Source organism: Calonectris borealis, chromosome 8 (genome assembly GCF_964195595.1).
Source record: "Calonectris borealis chromosome 8, bCalBor7.hap1.2, whole genome shotgun sequence".
Taxonomy (NCBI): domain Eukaryota; kingdom Metazoa; phylum Chordata; class Aves; order Procellariiformes; family Procellariidae; genus Calonectris; species Calonectris borealis.
In genome coordinates this window covers 33,507,978-33,525,276 of record NC_134319.1, presented here as the reverse complement: position 1 = coordinate 33,525,276, position 17,299 = coordinate 33,507,978, and the positions used below count along the sequence as shown (strand labels likewise).

The 17,299-nt window shown below is 36.4% G+C and overlaps 1 protein-coding gene across 4 annotated transcripts in view; it reads left to right on the top strand.

Moving 5' to 3' along the window:
- Positions 1–17,299, top strand: part of RABGAP1L (RAB GTPase activating protein 1 like) — a 274,563-nt gene that overhangs the window by 63,956 nt on the left and 193,308 nt on the right. For all 4 annotated transcript variants that reach the window (XM_075156905.1, XM_075156903.1, XM_075156906.1 and 1 more), the window contains one exon: positions 13,465–13,558. In XM_075156905.1, the coding sequence (XP_075013006.1) occupies positions 13,465–13,558 (94 nt within the window). The remainder of the gene's footprint in view (positions 1–13,464; positions 13,559–17,299) is intronic.

The following is a 17,299-nucleotide window of genomic DNA, read 5'->3' as shown; positions in this document are numbered from 1 at the left end:
TACAGTCAGAATGTTTTCTGGAGCTTGATTGATAGGATAGGGTTTAAGTAATTACTTGAATACGTTTTTTTTTTTTATATTGCTGCTTACTGGGAAGAGTAAAGCACTGTTCCAGAATTTGATGAATGTAGCACAATTAGTAATAACGTGGATATTGTCCCTTTGGTACTATTATAGAATGGCTGTATTTTATTATAGAGTAAAAGTATTCCACTGGGGTATGAACCTAAGTTTAATTTTGGTTTAGTTTCCTAATGCTAGTTTCTATATTTTAAATGTAGATTACTTCCTAAGAGAAGACATTAAAAATACCATGATGTGGCTCTGTTCTCATGGAAACTGCATTTAGAGTTATCTGCCTAGAAGTTATCTATCCTAGTGGATATGCAGGTTAAATGAGTCATTTGCAGTTGTTCTAAATAAATCTCTTCATTCTTTTTCTTTCTTTTTCTTTTCAGGGTACTAATTATGGTGATGGAAAAAAAACCCCTTGAGTTTACAATGTCTTGTCTTAGCCTTGGAAGAAGGCTTTTTCTTTTCTTTAATGTTAAGGATGGTAGCTACCTGGCTGTATAGGTTTTTTTTTTGCTTGCAACCTGACGAGGGCAGGTGTGCGTTATAAGGACTTTACTATTTCATAGGCCAGAGGCTGGTGTTCCCATTACAGATACTGAGGATTATTATCTGTTCTCTTTTTTTTTTTTTTGCTATATCCTCATATATATCCTACATGACCATAGAATATTACTTAATTTACTTCAGAAGCACTATACATTGCAGTTTCATTTGTATAATGCTGTAAGAATGCATGCCTCATTTGCGCCATACCTGATTTCTGTGTACTCTGTGTGTGTGCACACACACAGCTCAGTGGGATGTCTTATGTTATGAGTATATGAATAAAGATGTTCATAAGAAAGAAGGCATTTTTTTCAATATTCTTGTTCTTTTTGTTTTAATGAAAGGCTGAACATGATTTCCTCCCTGCCCCAATAATGATTTAAAATAATTACTATACTAGTGTTAGGTGTAGTCCCTTTCAAATGTGCAGCAACTGCATATAGAAAATTGAGATCATATACTCCCTAAATAACATTCTTAGCTTTTAATATCCTTTTCTCATTTTAGCTTTATTTTTCATTTGAACAGCTATATAAAAAAATTAAGATCTTTGCAAAGATTGTGCAATAGCTACTTAGAGATCTTTCAGATCAACCTCACTTTTAAAAAAATTATTAATATTGTAATAGATATTTCTGGCAACCCAGTCATCTATGGTTCCTTGCTTTGGAGATAATAATTTTTAAAATACAATTAATATTAATGATTTCTTGTCAAAACCTAGAATGTAAAATACACTCCTTGATAAGAAGTTTTCTATTAAATTCAGAATATAATTTTAAAAGATTCAAATATATAATGAGGAAATTATTACACTTTCCGGAAAGGTTTCAAATAAAACGGATTTAAGTATCAATTTTTATCAATAAGCAGAAGAGTACACTGTTAATATTTAATTTTGAGTAGAACCTTGTAACAAGGTGCAGAGCACAATTCGTTGAACTAATCTTTCTCCTTTTTTGAGCGTTAAGAATAAGTGAGAACGTGTACAGAAGTGATGGTTTGTATATTGCATTATTCAAAAAAGACAAAGCTGCACAGAGCATTTTTATTGTAGTGTCATTCCAGGGCAGGTTGAAGTGGCTGGCTGCATATGTGACCATAAGGATTGCAGTAAATTGCTTTCCAGCAGAAGCATTCGCAAGGAGAATGTAATCCTAGAAAAAAGTAACAAAGGAGAAGGGGAAGAATAGGTTGGCTTCTTTTAGCAGCAGTGCTTGCTTAGACCATGCATGAAATGACCTTCCTTTGGCTATAATATTTTAATTTGTTTTTTTAAACTATAATTAACACTTCAGGAGAATACTAGATAATTCCATTTGAGTTTCTTCTTGAATCAGAACAATGTTAGAAGGTTAAGGATCACTGTAACTGGGAGCAATTCTGTTTAAAAACAGAAAATAGTTTTTAAACTGATGGTAACTGAGTTGAAGATTTTTTTGCTGAAGTTTTATGTGGTCCCAAGTGTCTGGTTCTAAACCATAAATTGCATGCAGTGTAAACTCGGGATGTTTAGCAGACATCCTGAAACATGTAATTCATGGTAGGTAAAAGATAACATGCCTACCAAGTCTCCAAAAAGACGTTTCTGAGCATGAGTTGTAGATTGCTTCTAGAACACTCTCAAATGACTTCCAGGAATGCAGTACTGTTTGGGTTTGTGTTTTTATTTACCGCAGCAATAGATTTCTTGATGGTTTAGATACTACTTTTCTGACAGCTGGGAACTGAGCAGGGATGCAGTTGACAGCATAGTGGATACTGATCCATTAACAGTGGACTTAAATCAAAAAGACTCCTAGTGAAATGTGTTTGGTGTTTGGTTATTGGTCTTTAATAAGAAGAAATTATATATAAGTATGAAGCTGTAGAAGTAAGAAAGGGGCAGCAAAAGAGAAAAAATAACAAACGTAAGAGGGTGAAGCTTTCTCTCTGTGATCTCTTTAGCTGTCTTAACTCTAAGAACAAAAAGAAAGAGATATTATACAATAGAAAAATTAATGTAAGAGGTATGGAAATTCAGTGTGGAGATGGTGAAATTTGACAATGAAAATAGAATTGAAAGGATAGAGGACCCTGAAAACGTCAAAGAAATTTGAGCATGATGTGTTGGACAGCACAAAAAGATGGTACGTACAGTAGATAAGGAGTGGGCAATACTAAATGATCAGAGATGATCAGCCAAACTAAATTAGGATACTGTGTCAAATGTTGTGGGTGGGTAGAGGCTGTTTTCAGGATTCAGAAAAGCAAAGGAGTAGAGGAGGTGGTGTTTTAGGAGTCAATAGAGCTATTGAGAGTATTTTGTGATAAAATAGGGGTTTACGATGAGGGATAGTGTGAACAAATGAGGATGACTGAGTGAGAAGAATGACATTAGTAGTGTGGAAATAGTCAACTCTGCATTTTTATTGAAATTAAAAATAGCTTTATGTAATTAATAGGAACTGTTTGTTATATTAATCCAATACAGAGTAATGTTGTGGGTTCTAAACAAGATCAGTTGAAGTCTTTCTGTATTGAAGTCTTTCTGCTATCTCCATAAAAATGAACTAAAACTTTATAAATCCTAAATTCATGAGGTCATTTGGCTAGTGGCTATCTTCGGACAGGAACCCTTTGCTGCAGTTCCATAAGAGATGAGTTTTAAAATACAAGCACTTCTGAAGAATGCAGATCTATAGCTTCCAAATGAAAAGAAAATATTCCTGATATCATTTTAGGGACTCTGTTATCCATTCTCTTGCATTGGATTATTTTCATGCCTTACAAGTTAACTTTTGTTATTAAAAATCATAGAATCATAGAATAAATGCACTCAGTTGACTTCTGCAGCTATTACTGTGCTGCCAAAAAGAATATGATCCCTTCCTTAGTATATAAAAAATAATACTGAGTGCAGAAGACTGTACTTTTTTTCATATGCTCTGAATGGTGGCAGTTCTTGTTGATAGTTAGTTGTATTTAAATTTGTTCATGCAAGTATCGCCTTTCTGTTAAAAGGCAAGTGTTTGAAATGTTTTGAATTTGAAGCACTTCTGTGGGTTACAGAAGTATTTAATGAAATTGCAGGGTTGTAAATGAAATGGAAAATTGGGGAATTTTAAGGTTGTTTCTGTTCCAGGTTTTAGGGAGATGGAAGTACAGGGAAGGTCACCAGCCTGGGGCTCAGGTTCTGTCCTGTCCTGTAACCCAGATTGCTGCTGGAGTTCACTTGTAAGCTAGGTTTCAGGCGAGGCCCTCAAGAGATGAGTGTGACTTACTCTGAGCTATTATGTTCCCCTCTTCCTCTCCAGTGTCCACAAGACACTCCTACAAGGTGCGTCTAGGAACAGATTGTAGGTAGGGATTCTTTCTTTGATAAAATTTGTTGATCATGCTGACTTTGTGAAGTTCAAGGCAAAATATAATTCCGTAATTCTGGCCTGCGGTTCATGAATACGCCAGGGAAATCTGTCAACGACTTTGATTTATTCTTGCAGAGCGATGGGAAAAATTACTTTCAAATTAAGGGAGTTTTCAGTTCCTTGGGTACATAGGTGAAATCTGTTGCTTTGATTTCAATTCTTTTTTTTATAGCTTACATAAAATCACTTCAGATTGTTGTACGAAATAGACATTTTTCAGTAATAAATGAGCATAAATTGGTGTTTGCATCTTATCTGGAAGCAATTGCAGATTATTTTGAATGGTTTGGATGCTTTATTTTAGTAGTGGTTGTCTTTTCCTTGTCTGCCTATAAATGGTATGGTTGTTTGAAAGTAATTTGAAAAAGGATTTGCAATCCTGTTGGCTTATTAGGAATTAGAACTTCCCATTGCTAGAGGATCTTCTCAGGTTTCAGTCATGAGTGCCATGGCTTTGTGTGGCCTCAAGCTGCCACTATTTTGCTCATATGATTTCACATTTCATATCAGTAAAAAAAATTATCTTATTTAACCACCTTTATATAAAGGTGATTAAAAAGATTTTTCTCAACGAACAGTTCCCCCCAACTTTTTATGAGTAATTGTTAACCTCAAAGTGAGATTCTTGTCTTTTTAGTTTTGGTCACTAGCTTTCTAGTATTTTGTTAAGTCTAAGGATTTTATAATCAAAGTGCCTTGAATACTGGCTTGGCACTTTAAGTAAATGCCAGGCAATATATAATTTTTATGTGTTTATGTTGATTTTTTTTTTTTTTTTTTTTGCATTTGATTATATCAAATATGGCAGTAGATACTAATCTACGAATTTGTAAATTACTAATACGGAGTAAAGAATTGCATTGCCTTAGAACTGTGACAGCATCTCAAATTTGATTTTCTTGCATGTTCTCGAAGATGTCAGTTTTCAGACAGCACAGTACATGTGGAAGATGTTTATATTTACAAGAATACCTCCACTGTGCAGCATTTAGTTGGCTTTGTCATCTGTGTGGGAGCAAAACTACTGAAATGAAGCGATAATTTTTCTCCATCTTTTATTCAGCTTCAAGCATTTGTACATCAAATTTAGATATGTCATGGTGGCCCACTCATATGTTCACTACATGAGGGTAGAATCATCTCTTTGCGCATGTTTCTACACTCAGATTTGGATGCACAGTTAAGATTTATTTTTGTGGTTTTTTTTTTTTTTTTAATGCAGGGCCTGTGTAGAAACTATATGACATAGAACTATGGTATGTTTTTAAATGCAGAAATTTTTGTTGTATTAAAAAGAAAAAGTCGATTTGGCTAGCCATTTCACACACCAACGGAATTGTTTCAAGTTAGAAGTGTGGGTCCTTTGAGAGATTTTGCGCAGACTTCTTTATAACGTGTGAAAACCAGTATTGTATGCAGTGAGTGAAAGACAGACATCATCTAATCCCATGCTGTTCCACCCTCTTTCAGTGTTATCAAATGTAAGTTTTTTTGAGATCCAGATTTTCGGTTACATAGAGAAACGATTAAATTTGCAAACTGTTTTGCAAGGTAATCAAAATTTTGAGATTTGTCAGCATTAGCTTTTGCTTGAATGATTTTAAGTGAAAAATGTGTATCTTATAATTCATAAAAAGGAATAAAAATAAAAATACTATTTTTTGCTATTACTGGTTTGCTTTTAGTGAAGAATTCAGGTATCTTTCTTTTTTGTTTTTACTCTCTTTATATGTACTTCAGTAGCTGCCCGATAAATTTTTCTTCAAGTTAATTATGTAACTTACCTATAAAGAGAAGGTTCTTGTGAGCAGAATTCAATGCAAGTCGTCTTTGTTCATATTCATAAATCCATATTTTTCTGCTCCTGATTATTGCTCTTCCTTCTAAATTAGAAAATATACCGAGGACTGTGATTTCATAAATATATCATTTGGAAGGCATTTTGAAATCTTTTTGTCTTCATTAAAGTATTTTGTAATGCACTGAAAAGTTGGACCTTTCTGAAAATCTACTCTGTTTGATACTAGAATGAATTTCATGACTTAAACTTTGTTTCACTCTTGCCTTTCCTGGCAAAACTATAGTTCTTGCTCTATAATTTCCTGTTACCTTATAAATGGAAACTTGCTTTTTTTGTGGCCTTTCTCACGATCCTCTTTTATCTAGTATGTATGGAATGATTCCATGTCAGTAACGTCTATATCTTGTTGCCCTGATAATATGCTGCCAACTTCAGCTCCCCCTTCATTTTTGTTCTTCTCCTACATAAAAATCAAACTTCTCATTTTTGAAGTATTCCAATTCTATTCCCACCTATCTTCATGACCTAATTTCCTTCTCCTTCAGGCTGCTCCAACTATATTATTTTTCAGTTCCACCTACTCTTTATTTCACTTGTAACAGCTTCTCAATTAAAACTCATTAAAAATCCTTTTTTCTTCACATCAGTGCTCAAATCCCACCTGTTCATTTTTATCTGCTATATTCATGCATTTTTACTCATTTTAGGATGCACTTCACTTACTTTTATGCTTGAACTCTCTGAAACAATGGTATAGTTTCTGCCTTATTTTACCTTTTTGTTAAGTGACAAATTGACTTCTAAGGTATTGTCATGTTTCAGGTGATCTAGTAGATTTCTTTAAGGGGAACTGAATCAATTGGAAAAGTAGCTCTGTAGCTATATAATTGGTGTTAAATGTGGACGAATGGAGTATTGTTTAAAGGAAAATTTTTGAAGAAAGATGCAAAAAAAAAAAGGCCCATTCAAAAAAAAACCCCACCCCAAAACAAAGAAAACCCTCTTTCTCTGTAAAAACAGGAAGATTAAGAACATCCAAGCATATTTAATACCTCAATTTTTGCTGGCATGAGTAAGAGTTCTTCACTGGAATCTATTTCCTCAAGGCAAAAATGGAAAATACCAATAAACATAGTCGGTTACTTTTGTTCGAAAGAGTCTGTTAAGTACCTGATCAGAGAGAGGAACACCTGTGCTATTTGACTTTTTTCTGAGTTGGTTTCTCACAGTATTTTATTAGAGTCTTTGCACAACTTGTCAGTGCAGCTGTGAATACTAGTGTTACCCTCTAAGAGTGCTCAATGTTCTACATTTGTGGGCTCAGAAGCCTTGCACTATCAAAATAAATGAGGGGGAAGAAGAGGCCAAGATTTTGTGTCCCCGTGTGTATGTTTTTTTTCTGTGGGGTGTTTGCTTATAATAAAGAGTTACTGTGTGCGTAATTCTTCTATTTTAAACACTTGATGCCTCAGTATTTTGTTTGAACAGCGCTCATCAAGAAAAAATATAGACCAGCTGGAGGAAAAAAACAGAAATGAGTGGAAGTCTGGAGAATGTGTCCTTTGAGGAAAGAAGCAGAGTTTTTTAGAGAAGAAAGAATAAAGACAACAGGTTTCTTTTTTTTTTGGAAGTGAGATGTGCTAAAATTGTTTAGGAGAAAAAGGTATTCGGAGAAAATAGGAGAAAAAGGTATTCGGAGAAAATAGGAGAAAAAATAAATTGCAGGTAGGAAGAATTAGGTTCAAACTGAGAGATACAGTCCATAGAGTAAGAGTAACCAAGTCCTTGGAATGAACTGTTTAGGGAGGTAACTGGAGGTTTGTAGGGTTAGGAGAGACAAATATCTGGCGGGGGACTATATGTTCAAGGCCTGTGTTCTCTTTAGTCAACGTTAAAAAGTAAGAACTTGGACAACCTAGTGGAGCTGTCTCATAAGGCTTCTCTTAATCACTCTGTTGCTATCTTGGGAGATAGTCAAAGCCTTTTGTGGTTTTACAGTGCTCTAAATATGCACAGCCATTTTACTGCATAGGGTAGTCTTCTGTGGCACTTCATCAGTTACAAATACTTTATTATAAAAAGCAAACAAACAAAAAACCCAAACGTGTGCCCCCCGACCCAAAATAACCTTACTGTCATTTCATATCAAAGTTAATTGTTGTAATTCTGAATGTTTTACTTGTTTTCCACTAAAAACAGCCTTTCAGGCTATTCTGGATCAGACTATATCCAAAGAGGTGCCTCTGCCATGTGGAAGATGGGCCACTTCGGGAAGCATTTTCCAAATTACTGGTTACCAAGAATAATGAACCATAGTTCATTTTGCTAAAGGTGCTGCTAAGCCCTAAGAGGTCTTCCATACCACCAGTCGTACTTCTGCAAGTTGGAGTCTGTTTTTTAAAGGAAGGGGGTAGTTATAATTGAGCCTAGTCAATAGATTATTGTTACATAATAAATGTTAGTGCTGGGCCACTTAAAATATAACTCTTTGTGCCCTATTCTGACTAGTCTGCTCATATAATGAATAATTTGTGTAATGAGTGTTTCTAAATGGAGTAGGCACAAAATTATATATATCCAATAGGCTGCCAATCTTCTTTTCAGTTAGATTTAGTTTGTTCTTGAATGTCCCTATAGATTTTTGAAAGAGACCATTTATTACATGTTTACATTTGTCTATAGATATACTAACAAAACAGACTATATGCAAAATCTGTCATCCAGAGATCCTCCCCCAACCTGAGTGGTATCTGTACAGGCTTCCATATTTATCTCATGCAAATGGCAAATGTCCAAAAGAAGAAAATCAAATGTTATTGAGCCAGAAGGAAGATCCAGGTCAGTCTGATCTCAGTCTATGAGACCGGTTATGGAGTGAATACTGCCAAAAGTAGTTTCTAAACACATGAAGGACAAACAAGGTCATTGGGAACAGCCAGCATAGATTTATTAAGAGCAAATCATTGTGACCAACCTCGTTGCTTTCTGTGACAAGGTGACCAGTGCTGTAGACAAGGGATGGGCAGTGGATGCTGAACACCTTGATTTTAGCAGATCCCATAGTGTCCTTATCATTAAATCACTGAGATAGGGACTGGATAGGTGAAAAATAATGTGGTTGGGAGGTTGGCTGGACTGTTGGGATGAAAGAATCAATCAATGGTGCAAAGTCCTGCTGGCAGCCAGTAAGTAGTGGTATCTTTCAGGGATCAGTATGGGGATCAGTGCTGTTAAATGTCTTTATTAATCACCTGCATGACGGGACCGAGTGTACCCTCGGCAGGTTTGTGGACAACAGCAAATTGGGGGGAGTGGTTGATAACGCTGGAGGGCAGGGCTCCTGCTCAGAGGGACCTGGACAGGCAGGAGAAATGCACTGACAGGAACCTCATGAAATTCAGCAAAGGCAAGTGCCAAGTCCTGTGTCCGCGATAGAATAACCCCGTGTGACAAGACAGGCTGGACACTAACCAGATACAAAGCGACTTCTGCAGAAAAGTACCTGGAGATCCCAGCAGGCACAAGTTGAAAACGAGTCAGCAGCGTACCCTCACAGCAAAGAAGGCCAAGCACGCCCTGGGCTGTGTTAGCAGGAGTCTAGCCAGCAGGGCCGGGGAAGCGATCCATCCCCTCTATTCAGCACCTCTGAGACTGCGTTTGGAGTACTGGCTCCAGTTTTGGGCTCCCCAGTACAAGACAGACACTGACACACTGGAGCAAGTCCAGTGGGGGCCACTAAGCTGGTCAGATGGCAGGAGCGCGTGACGTACAATGAGAGGTTAAGGGAACTGGGTTTGGTGCAGGCCAGAGAAGAAAATGCGCAGAGGAGAATGTTGTGCTGTCTACAACTACTACATCAGAGGACAAGGAGAAGGTGGACAATAACAGGCTGAGAGGCAACAGACACCAGACACAAGTTAGAACCTGGGAAATTCTGGTTAGATAAAAGGATGGATTTGGTGGGTTGGTTGGTTGGTTTGTTTTTAAACCATGAGCATGGTCAAGTAGTGGAACAGGTTGTCCAGAGAGATTCTACAGTCTCCTTTCTTAAAGGTGTTCAAGACTCTACCCTCCCACTCAGGTCCCTGAGTGACCTGATCTAACTAGGGCTGCTTGGAGTCGGAGGTAGGACTAGATGATCTCCAGAGGTCTCTTCCAGCCCTGAATACTCTGTGATTCTATGCTGAAGCCATGCAGAGCAATGCTTGCTGTGGAAGTGCGTGCGATCCTTCAGGCTTGCTTTAAACAGAGGCTCTGAATTTAGGGAATTGGTTCATTAGGCATCCACAAAGTGAGTTTTTTGTGAATTTTGTGAATCATGTTGCAATTCAAAACAAACAAATAAACAAAAAACCTGAGAGGCTTACTGTTATCTGCAAGTATTCCTAAAGGCTATTTGTGTGTACACACATTTACAGCCCCTCAGGTTTGCTCCGTTGAGACGTCTCCCGTCCTCCTCCTGTTCTGATGAGGCGTAAGTTTTATTGTCCAGTTGAGAGGCTGTGAGAGGTCAGGGCAAATAAAGGAGGAAGGGAGAAATACTGATACCTTTAGAGGAAGGGATCTGTGGCTTTCCCTGCAGAATCAGGCTGGATAAAATCATGCTCTGGTAATGCTGCTGGCTTATAGATGCTGTAGAATGTGGAGGGGAAAAAAAAAAGTATAAAAGTACATCTCACAGAAGAACATTGACAGTTACATATCCCTCCCACGGCCTCTATTTCTTTTTTTTTCCTTTTTAATTTATACCTAAGTGCTTACACAGGTTAGAATATGTAAATAGTCTTTAGAGTGGAAACAAAGTAGAGATTTTTAAAGCTGTTTATTCTCTCTCCTTTGCCCTGTTCTATTTTGAAGTTTGACGTTAGTGTCTTTTGAAAGGGAGCATATGGCATTTCTAATTAAGGCCTGTGATTTTCTGACATATAACTGAATAATACATTCCAAATACTGTTAAGCCTTCCAGATGAAAGAATTTTCAGGACTGAAGCACTGTAGCTTTGTGATCTATCTTGCTGGAATACATATGCTATCTAACACTGATCTCCTTAAGAACTTCGAAGAATTTTGCAGAGAATACCAGCATAGTGAGAAAAGAAGGGGTTTGTTTCTATTTTGTCTGATGTTAGTATTCCTTGGCAAGCTGAGGTTTGGATCAGATAACAGCTAGTGTGCTTTGTTCCCGAAAGTATGCAGTGTAGCTTCATTTTTAAACGTTTTGGTCTGGTCGGGGATTTGTTTTATTCATCTTTATCAGATTTTGTTTCAGACTGCAAGATTTGTTTGTGTGTATTTTCACCAGTAGCTCTTGTAGAGATGCACTGTAGCTCTTCAGTCTGTCCAAAGTAATTCAAATCTCTCCTTTCAGAATTCTGTGCCAAATTGTCTTCCTTTACCTTGAATGTGTGAAACCTTTCTGAAATCGTGGTTTATGATAATTTTCTGGTGTGAGGCAGGTTTCTTGAGATTCTTAATATGTATTAGTACCATTAATATGTACCTTGCATCTCTGAATGGTCAATGTGCTCAATCTAGAGAAGGTTTCCTCAACATTTTTTTTTCCTTGTTTCCATGGGAAGTAGAAGGGCTGCATTTATAATTGATCTCTCTGATCCGGTTAGGCAGATCAGGAGAGGAGTGAATTTTAAAAATGTTATGCATTTAATTGCTTTAACTTAACTTCTTTTAGTTATTACGAGGGCTGGGTGGTAAGTGAGGAGATTTGCCTTTACAATATTTTTGGTAATTTTAAAATGAAAGTAGAGTTGAGTCTTCAAATACATTTCTTCCACTGGAACTTAATGGGTTCCTTTGGTTATTGGGAAACCTTTTATAGTGATATCAAATTTTAGTTAAAATGTTAAATTTTGGGTTTGTAGATCTTCATATTTGCATCTTTAGATCTAGTGAATGTATGCAAAAGATTGGGAAACCTTAAAATCAAGTTTCCTGTAGGTTTATAATGAGTGTGGGTGTTTCCTTTTTGGGTTTGTTTGTTTGTTTGTTTTTAAATTCTAAGGGGAAGTGCTTAAATGCAGGTTGGACTTGTATTTTGGGGCCTGTAAAGCTGTACAAACAGGTTCCAAGCGAAAGAGTTCACTAATCGAATGTTCAGTTTGAAGTACAAAGAGATTTCTGATACGCTTCTCTCTTCTCTCAGGGCAGCATTTTTGCTGTTAATTGTCCTTGAGATGCAGTATATGCTCTCTTTGTCCTCACAGTTCGTTGTCAAATTCAAGCATCAATGATATTTTTATTAATGACTTGTATTTGACAATTGCTGAGATTATAAATTAGAAACGTGTAATTGAAGTGAGAATGACAAGGATGAAGACTTAAGAGGATAATTGCACAAGTACTGAAGATCCTCCGCTACCTGAACTACTACGGTTGTCTACATAAAATTGGATGTGAAGTGTTTAATGTACCTCAGGGATTAAAGATATTAGGTCAGCAACCTAATGTGACTGAGCTGTGTGGAAGAGAGTATTTAAGGGATTTTGGGAGCAGATGTAGCTTTGGTTCTCCTTTTTTGTTTTATTTTAGCTTCTTGAGACAGCTTAGCTCATAGGAAAGAGCAACCTCAGAGACCCTCTAACATCTAAACTCTCCATAGTTTCAGAGGCCTCTGAGGATAACGGGGCTGTTGCAGTGTCTCTTTTTAGGTTGTGTTTCACAGTAAAGGTGCTGAGGATTGGAGCTCCGTCAATGTTTGGTGTTGTTGAAATTGTACTCATATTTAATTTTTAGCAGTATTTTATTCAGATAAAACTGGAAAAAGTCCAAATAACTGCAAAACCATGTTCACATGAGGAGCTGCTCCAAAGAGTTACACTGTTCAGCTTACTGTGGACAGTTGCATAGACCCATAAGACACTTGGAATTGTTACTTGGATTGGATGGTTATTTGAGCACACTATCCCAGGGTCACATTATCCCTTCTAGTTTTGCGTATTAGTCATATGATGACAGATATCGCTCCATAAGTGTTTTATTCTTAATACTTAATGAGATTTCTTTTCCATTTGAAGCATTCTTTTCTATTCCATGCAGTATGACCTTTAATGTCGCAGTTGTTTCTGCTGCTCTTCCATGAACTTGTTTCAGTAAAAAAAATTATTTTGTGGCTCTGAGTAGGCTTCTTGAGATCGCAGGACCTCATGAGAGTAGAATGACGCGTAAGGGATGCAATGTAATGAAGTAGTGTTATCTACTATGCTTTAAAAGAGAGTTCTCTTTATGTGAAGCCTGGAGTGGCTGTGACTTTTAGATAATACTCCATTGTGAAATTTCATTAAATGGATAATTGACAGCCTTGAATCTTTTCTCACATAATGCTTTTCTAGATCCCAGCCCTTTTTCCCATAACAGTGCTGTGAATTATTCCCTAGTCTTGTTCTCTTAAACTTTTTGGTAACTTTATTAATACATTTGTTTTGTCAAGTCTGCTAAACATTCTTTACGGTTCCACTAATATTTTCTATTTCTTTTTGTGGTTTTAAAACTGATACGTGAGAAGAAATTGACTGAGACCTATATGTATGCATCTTTAATATCTGTTCTCTTTGGTAAATCTGTGCATGCTTTTGTTTTCTTGTTTGTCTTTTTTTTTTTTTCTTTTTTCTTTCTTTGCAGAGAGTGATAATGAACTCTCCAGTGGCACTGGTGATGTGTCAAAGGATTGTCCTGAGAAGATTTTGTATTCCTGGGGAGAATTACTGGGGAGATGGTAATGCTTAATTTCTTAAATTTAGATTTTAAATACCAACCTTTTCTTTGTTTTGTGAGACTATATGCTCTTGTGCAGGAGGTTTGAAATTCTTCAGCTTACACAGTATAAAAACTAAATACAAAACACATTGAAGTCTGTTTTTTAAACCTAGTTTAAAAGGGACTGGTAAATCCTCTTATTTTATCTTGCAGTTAAATCTCTTCCACAGCATCTGCAAAAGTCTTGTTTCGTTCAGTGTTTGAGAATATGTCTGTGTGCGCTCACACTGCAGGGGTGAGTCTTCAAATGCAGAACTTTCTGGCCACCTGTGTTCCTTGGGGCTGGATGTTAAGCTCTCATGAAACTCGGTGCCTCTCAGTGCGAGGGTAGAAAAGACAGAGCAACTCCAGTCTGTCCTGCCTTAAGTCATTTGTGGAGCTGATGTACATTTAAATGATTGATTCATTTAGAGGCACTTTTTTTTGTGTGCGCTACATGTAAGCACTTGAAAAGGGATTCTGGAAAGACTCTGATCCTCACTTAAACTGTTTCTGTTGGAGAGTAAGATGAGTATTTGTAAGCCTAGAGTATGTTCTCAACAGTGTTATTGCTGTGGTTTAATTAAGTGCTTCAGTAGCAGGGTATACTTTGCCAAGAGAGGAAAATGTCGGTGTATTTGCTACTTCTGAAAGACCTTCTACTATTAGCAAATGCCAGAACCACTTACTTGGTTTTCCTTTTGTAAGTAATAGCTCCTGCTGCCTGAGACAAAAATAATCAGAGGCCCTTAACCTGGAATTGGCAAATTTTCCTTTTCCGAACTCCAAAAAGAGAGCTGAAAAACATTCTAAGGATTTGTTCAGGCAGTTCCCCCCTTCACTTGGCCACTTTGTAGCTTTCGAGAAACACAGCCTCTTGCTGACCTCGTCATTAATGGAGATCTCATGCAAAGGTTACTAAATGAGACATCACAAGATTTTATTGAGCTTAATGGAACCCTTCCCTCCAGAACCCTTCCCTCCTGCTTGTTTTTAACTATTTTGTCATCCAAGTTTCTGGCCTTAATGAAAGATCTTTTTGGGGAAGCACAGATTTTTAATGGAATGATTGTACAAATATTCTGGCTATGGACCCTCTGAATGATTAAGAAAACACTGAGGTGAAGTGTGGAAGTCAGTTGATCCCTATAGACAAGTGTGTTTTCCTCACCTGAAAAGGCTGTAAACAGATCCACTCTGGGGCTGTTCAGAACTTTCCAAAGCTTGTTCTAAAGGACATTCCAAGAGAGAGTTTATAAATTGTTTGCAATTTTATATCTGGCACCCCAAGGCCAATGAGGAAAGCCATCCTGAGTCCTTAAAGAACTGTGTGGCTGGTGGGTTTCAATCTGCATTGTATTTGCATTGGAAGATGCTACTTTTAAATTTTTTTTTTTTTTTTTTTTAATTAATCTATCAGTTGATTCTTTTAGTTTTAACTTTTGCCCTTGACAAATACCTGGACTCCTGTGGATAAGCATGCTGAAGTAAAGAACCGCCCACAGCTCATTCTCTCGAGTTTCACGTGACCAACTATTTCTTCAAGTTACTCAAGTGTACTATTCAGTGAGACAGAACTTTTAGGACTTTTGGAGTAAACTATTTTGAAGTCCTAACATAAACTTAACTCAGAGAATCATTTAGTAGTTAAAACACCTTAGTTAAAATGAGTTAAAAATGGGATTAGAAATGGGAGATCGCAGCCAGCTTGAAGACTAGCAGTAGCAAACATTTTCTTTAGGAGTGTCTCAAGCAATATTGCCTTTTGAGATAAATTCAAGTGTATAAAATACTTGAATTTTTGAATAGTGTTATGTTGCATTTTAAGAACAAAACTTGGAAAGAGTAACAGATGAAAATATTAACAGTTTGAAAACTAAAAATAGATTGAAATAAAATCTTCTAGCATGTTGAAGACTGCAGCATATGCTAGTGGACAATCTGTGCACTTGTAAAAAAAGCAAATAAATAAAAATTAGCAGTTCCACTTGGAGAACTGGTGTGTTGATTTGTCTCTTAGATGAAAAATTTCTTGCATTTTAATTGCTTCTTGTCATTTCATTAAAATGTCACTGCAACCTAACGGACTGACTCAGCAGAAACATTGCTCCAAGAGTCTCCTTCAAACATATAAACAGGAATAAGAATAAGATAATTTACAAAAAGATACAATAAACCGTTGGAAAGTAATGGAATATCTTTTAATTTATTTTACTATTTACTGCATCCTCAGCATTAAAGTTGTTCTTGCAAGCTGAGCTAGTTTAGCTGAGTACTTAACTATTTCTGACGTGTTTTTTTTAAAAAAAAAAGTAGTAATGGTCAAAAGCAGTCTTGAATTAGAAATATTTGTTTGTCAAGCTGGAGCATAGTCTATGCATCGCTGTTCTGTATCCTTGCTCTTTGATGTTTTAAAATCATGTCTTTGAATTTTGCACAAATTTACAGCACTTTGTAACAAATTAAAGATGTCAGCATAAATGAATGACCCATTTTTTCCCACGTGCTAGAGGATAAGACTAGAATAAGACAAGCTTTTATTTTATGCTTGTTTCTGTTATAGTCTGGCCAAGCAGGTGTCAGAAACTGTCTAGGAATGTAGGGTGCCTGGGCCTCTACACAAAGGAGGGAAAAATGCATATTTGTTCGTCATTGTAGAATACAGAGCAAGGATTATTAATGATCAAGCTGTTTCCCAAACAGACATTCAGAAACTGAGAAGTTGTCTATTAAAGTTACAGAGTTATGCTTTACTGCATGGACTCATGTTGCTAAAGTATTACCTCTACCATAAAGCTATCTAAATATATGACAAATCCAGTAAAATCTGGTGTACTGTAGGATGCTTAATTCTGAATTGTGAATGTTTAGTAGTAAGGATGGTATTACAGCATGGGATGTGCATCTCTGCTAGTTGTTGCCATAAGCTATTTGTATTGTTTTCTTGGTGTCACTGAAAAATTCCCTGTTATGTTTATATGGGAATGTACCTTTTTAGCTGTTCATTTTATTTTATCTGCTTGCCAAGTCCTCCTGTGTTTCACATTTAATACCTATGACCAAAGCCATATAATAACCGAACTAATCTGATTCGAAGTGTTCTGTGAATGCTTCATTTTCACACAACTTGAGCTTTAAGCTTCTGGTGTATCTTTTTTATTTATTCCTGAATTTACATTTCATAATTTTGTAACCGTTTAGAGTGTCTAGTCCTTTTAATATTTCTGTGGATATTGTTTTTTTTCTTTCTAGCTTTTTCCCATCACAAGACCATTAGTCTAGTGTGACTTGCTGCAAAATGTACTGAAAAAGAGAAAAGGAACTAGTTGGGTTTTAATTTGGCTAACTGAATGATAAAGTTTGAAATTACTTGTGTTGCGCTACACATTTAAAATGTAAAATAATTATTGTGTTTAAAAGAATCAGGGCATTATATAATCACACTCCCTTTTTTTAGTTCTCAAGTCATTTGGAAAAATGGGGATATCATCCTCTGAGTATAGGAAAAAGAAACTTACGTAGAGCACCTTTTAAATGTGAACAGTTTACCACCACTGTCAAAATCTTAATGACCTGTTTCAAAGAGTGACTACTCTAAACATTTACTTAAAATCGAGGGTGAAATTGAAGGTTATTTAATTTAATTGCAGCTTGCTAGCATTTGGCTAAACTGCCACTCTCGCTATTCTCCTACCAGTAGAGTTGAAAAACATAACAATGG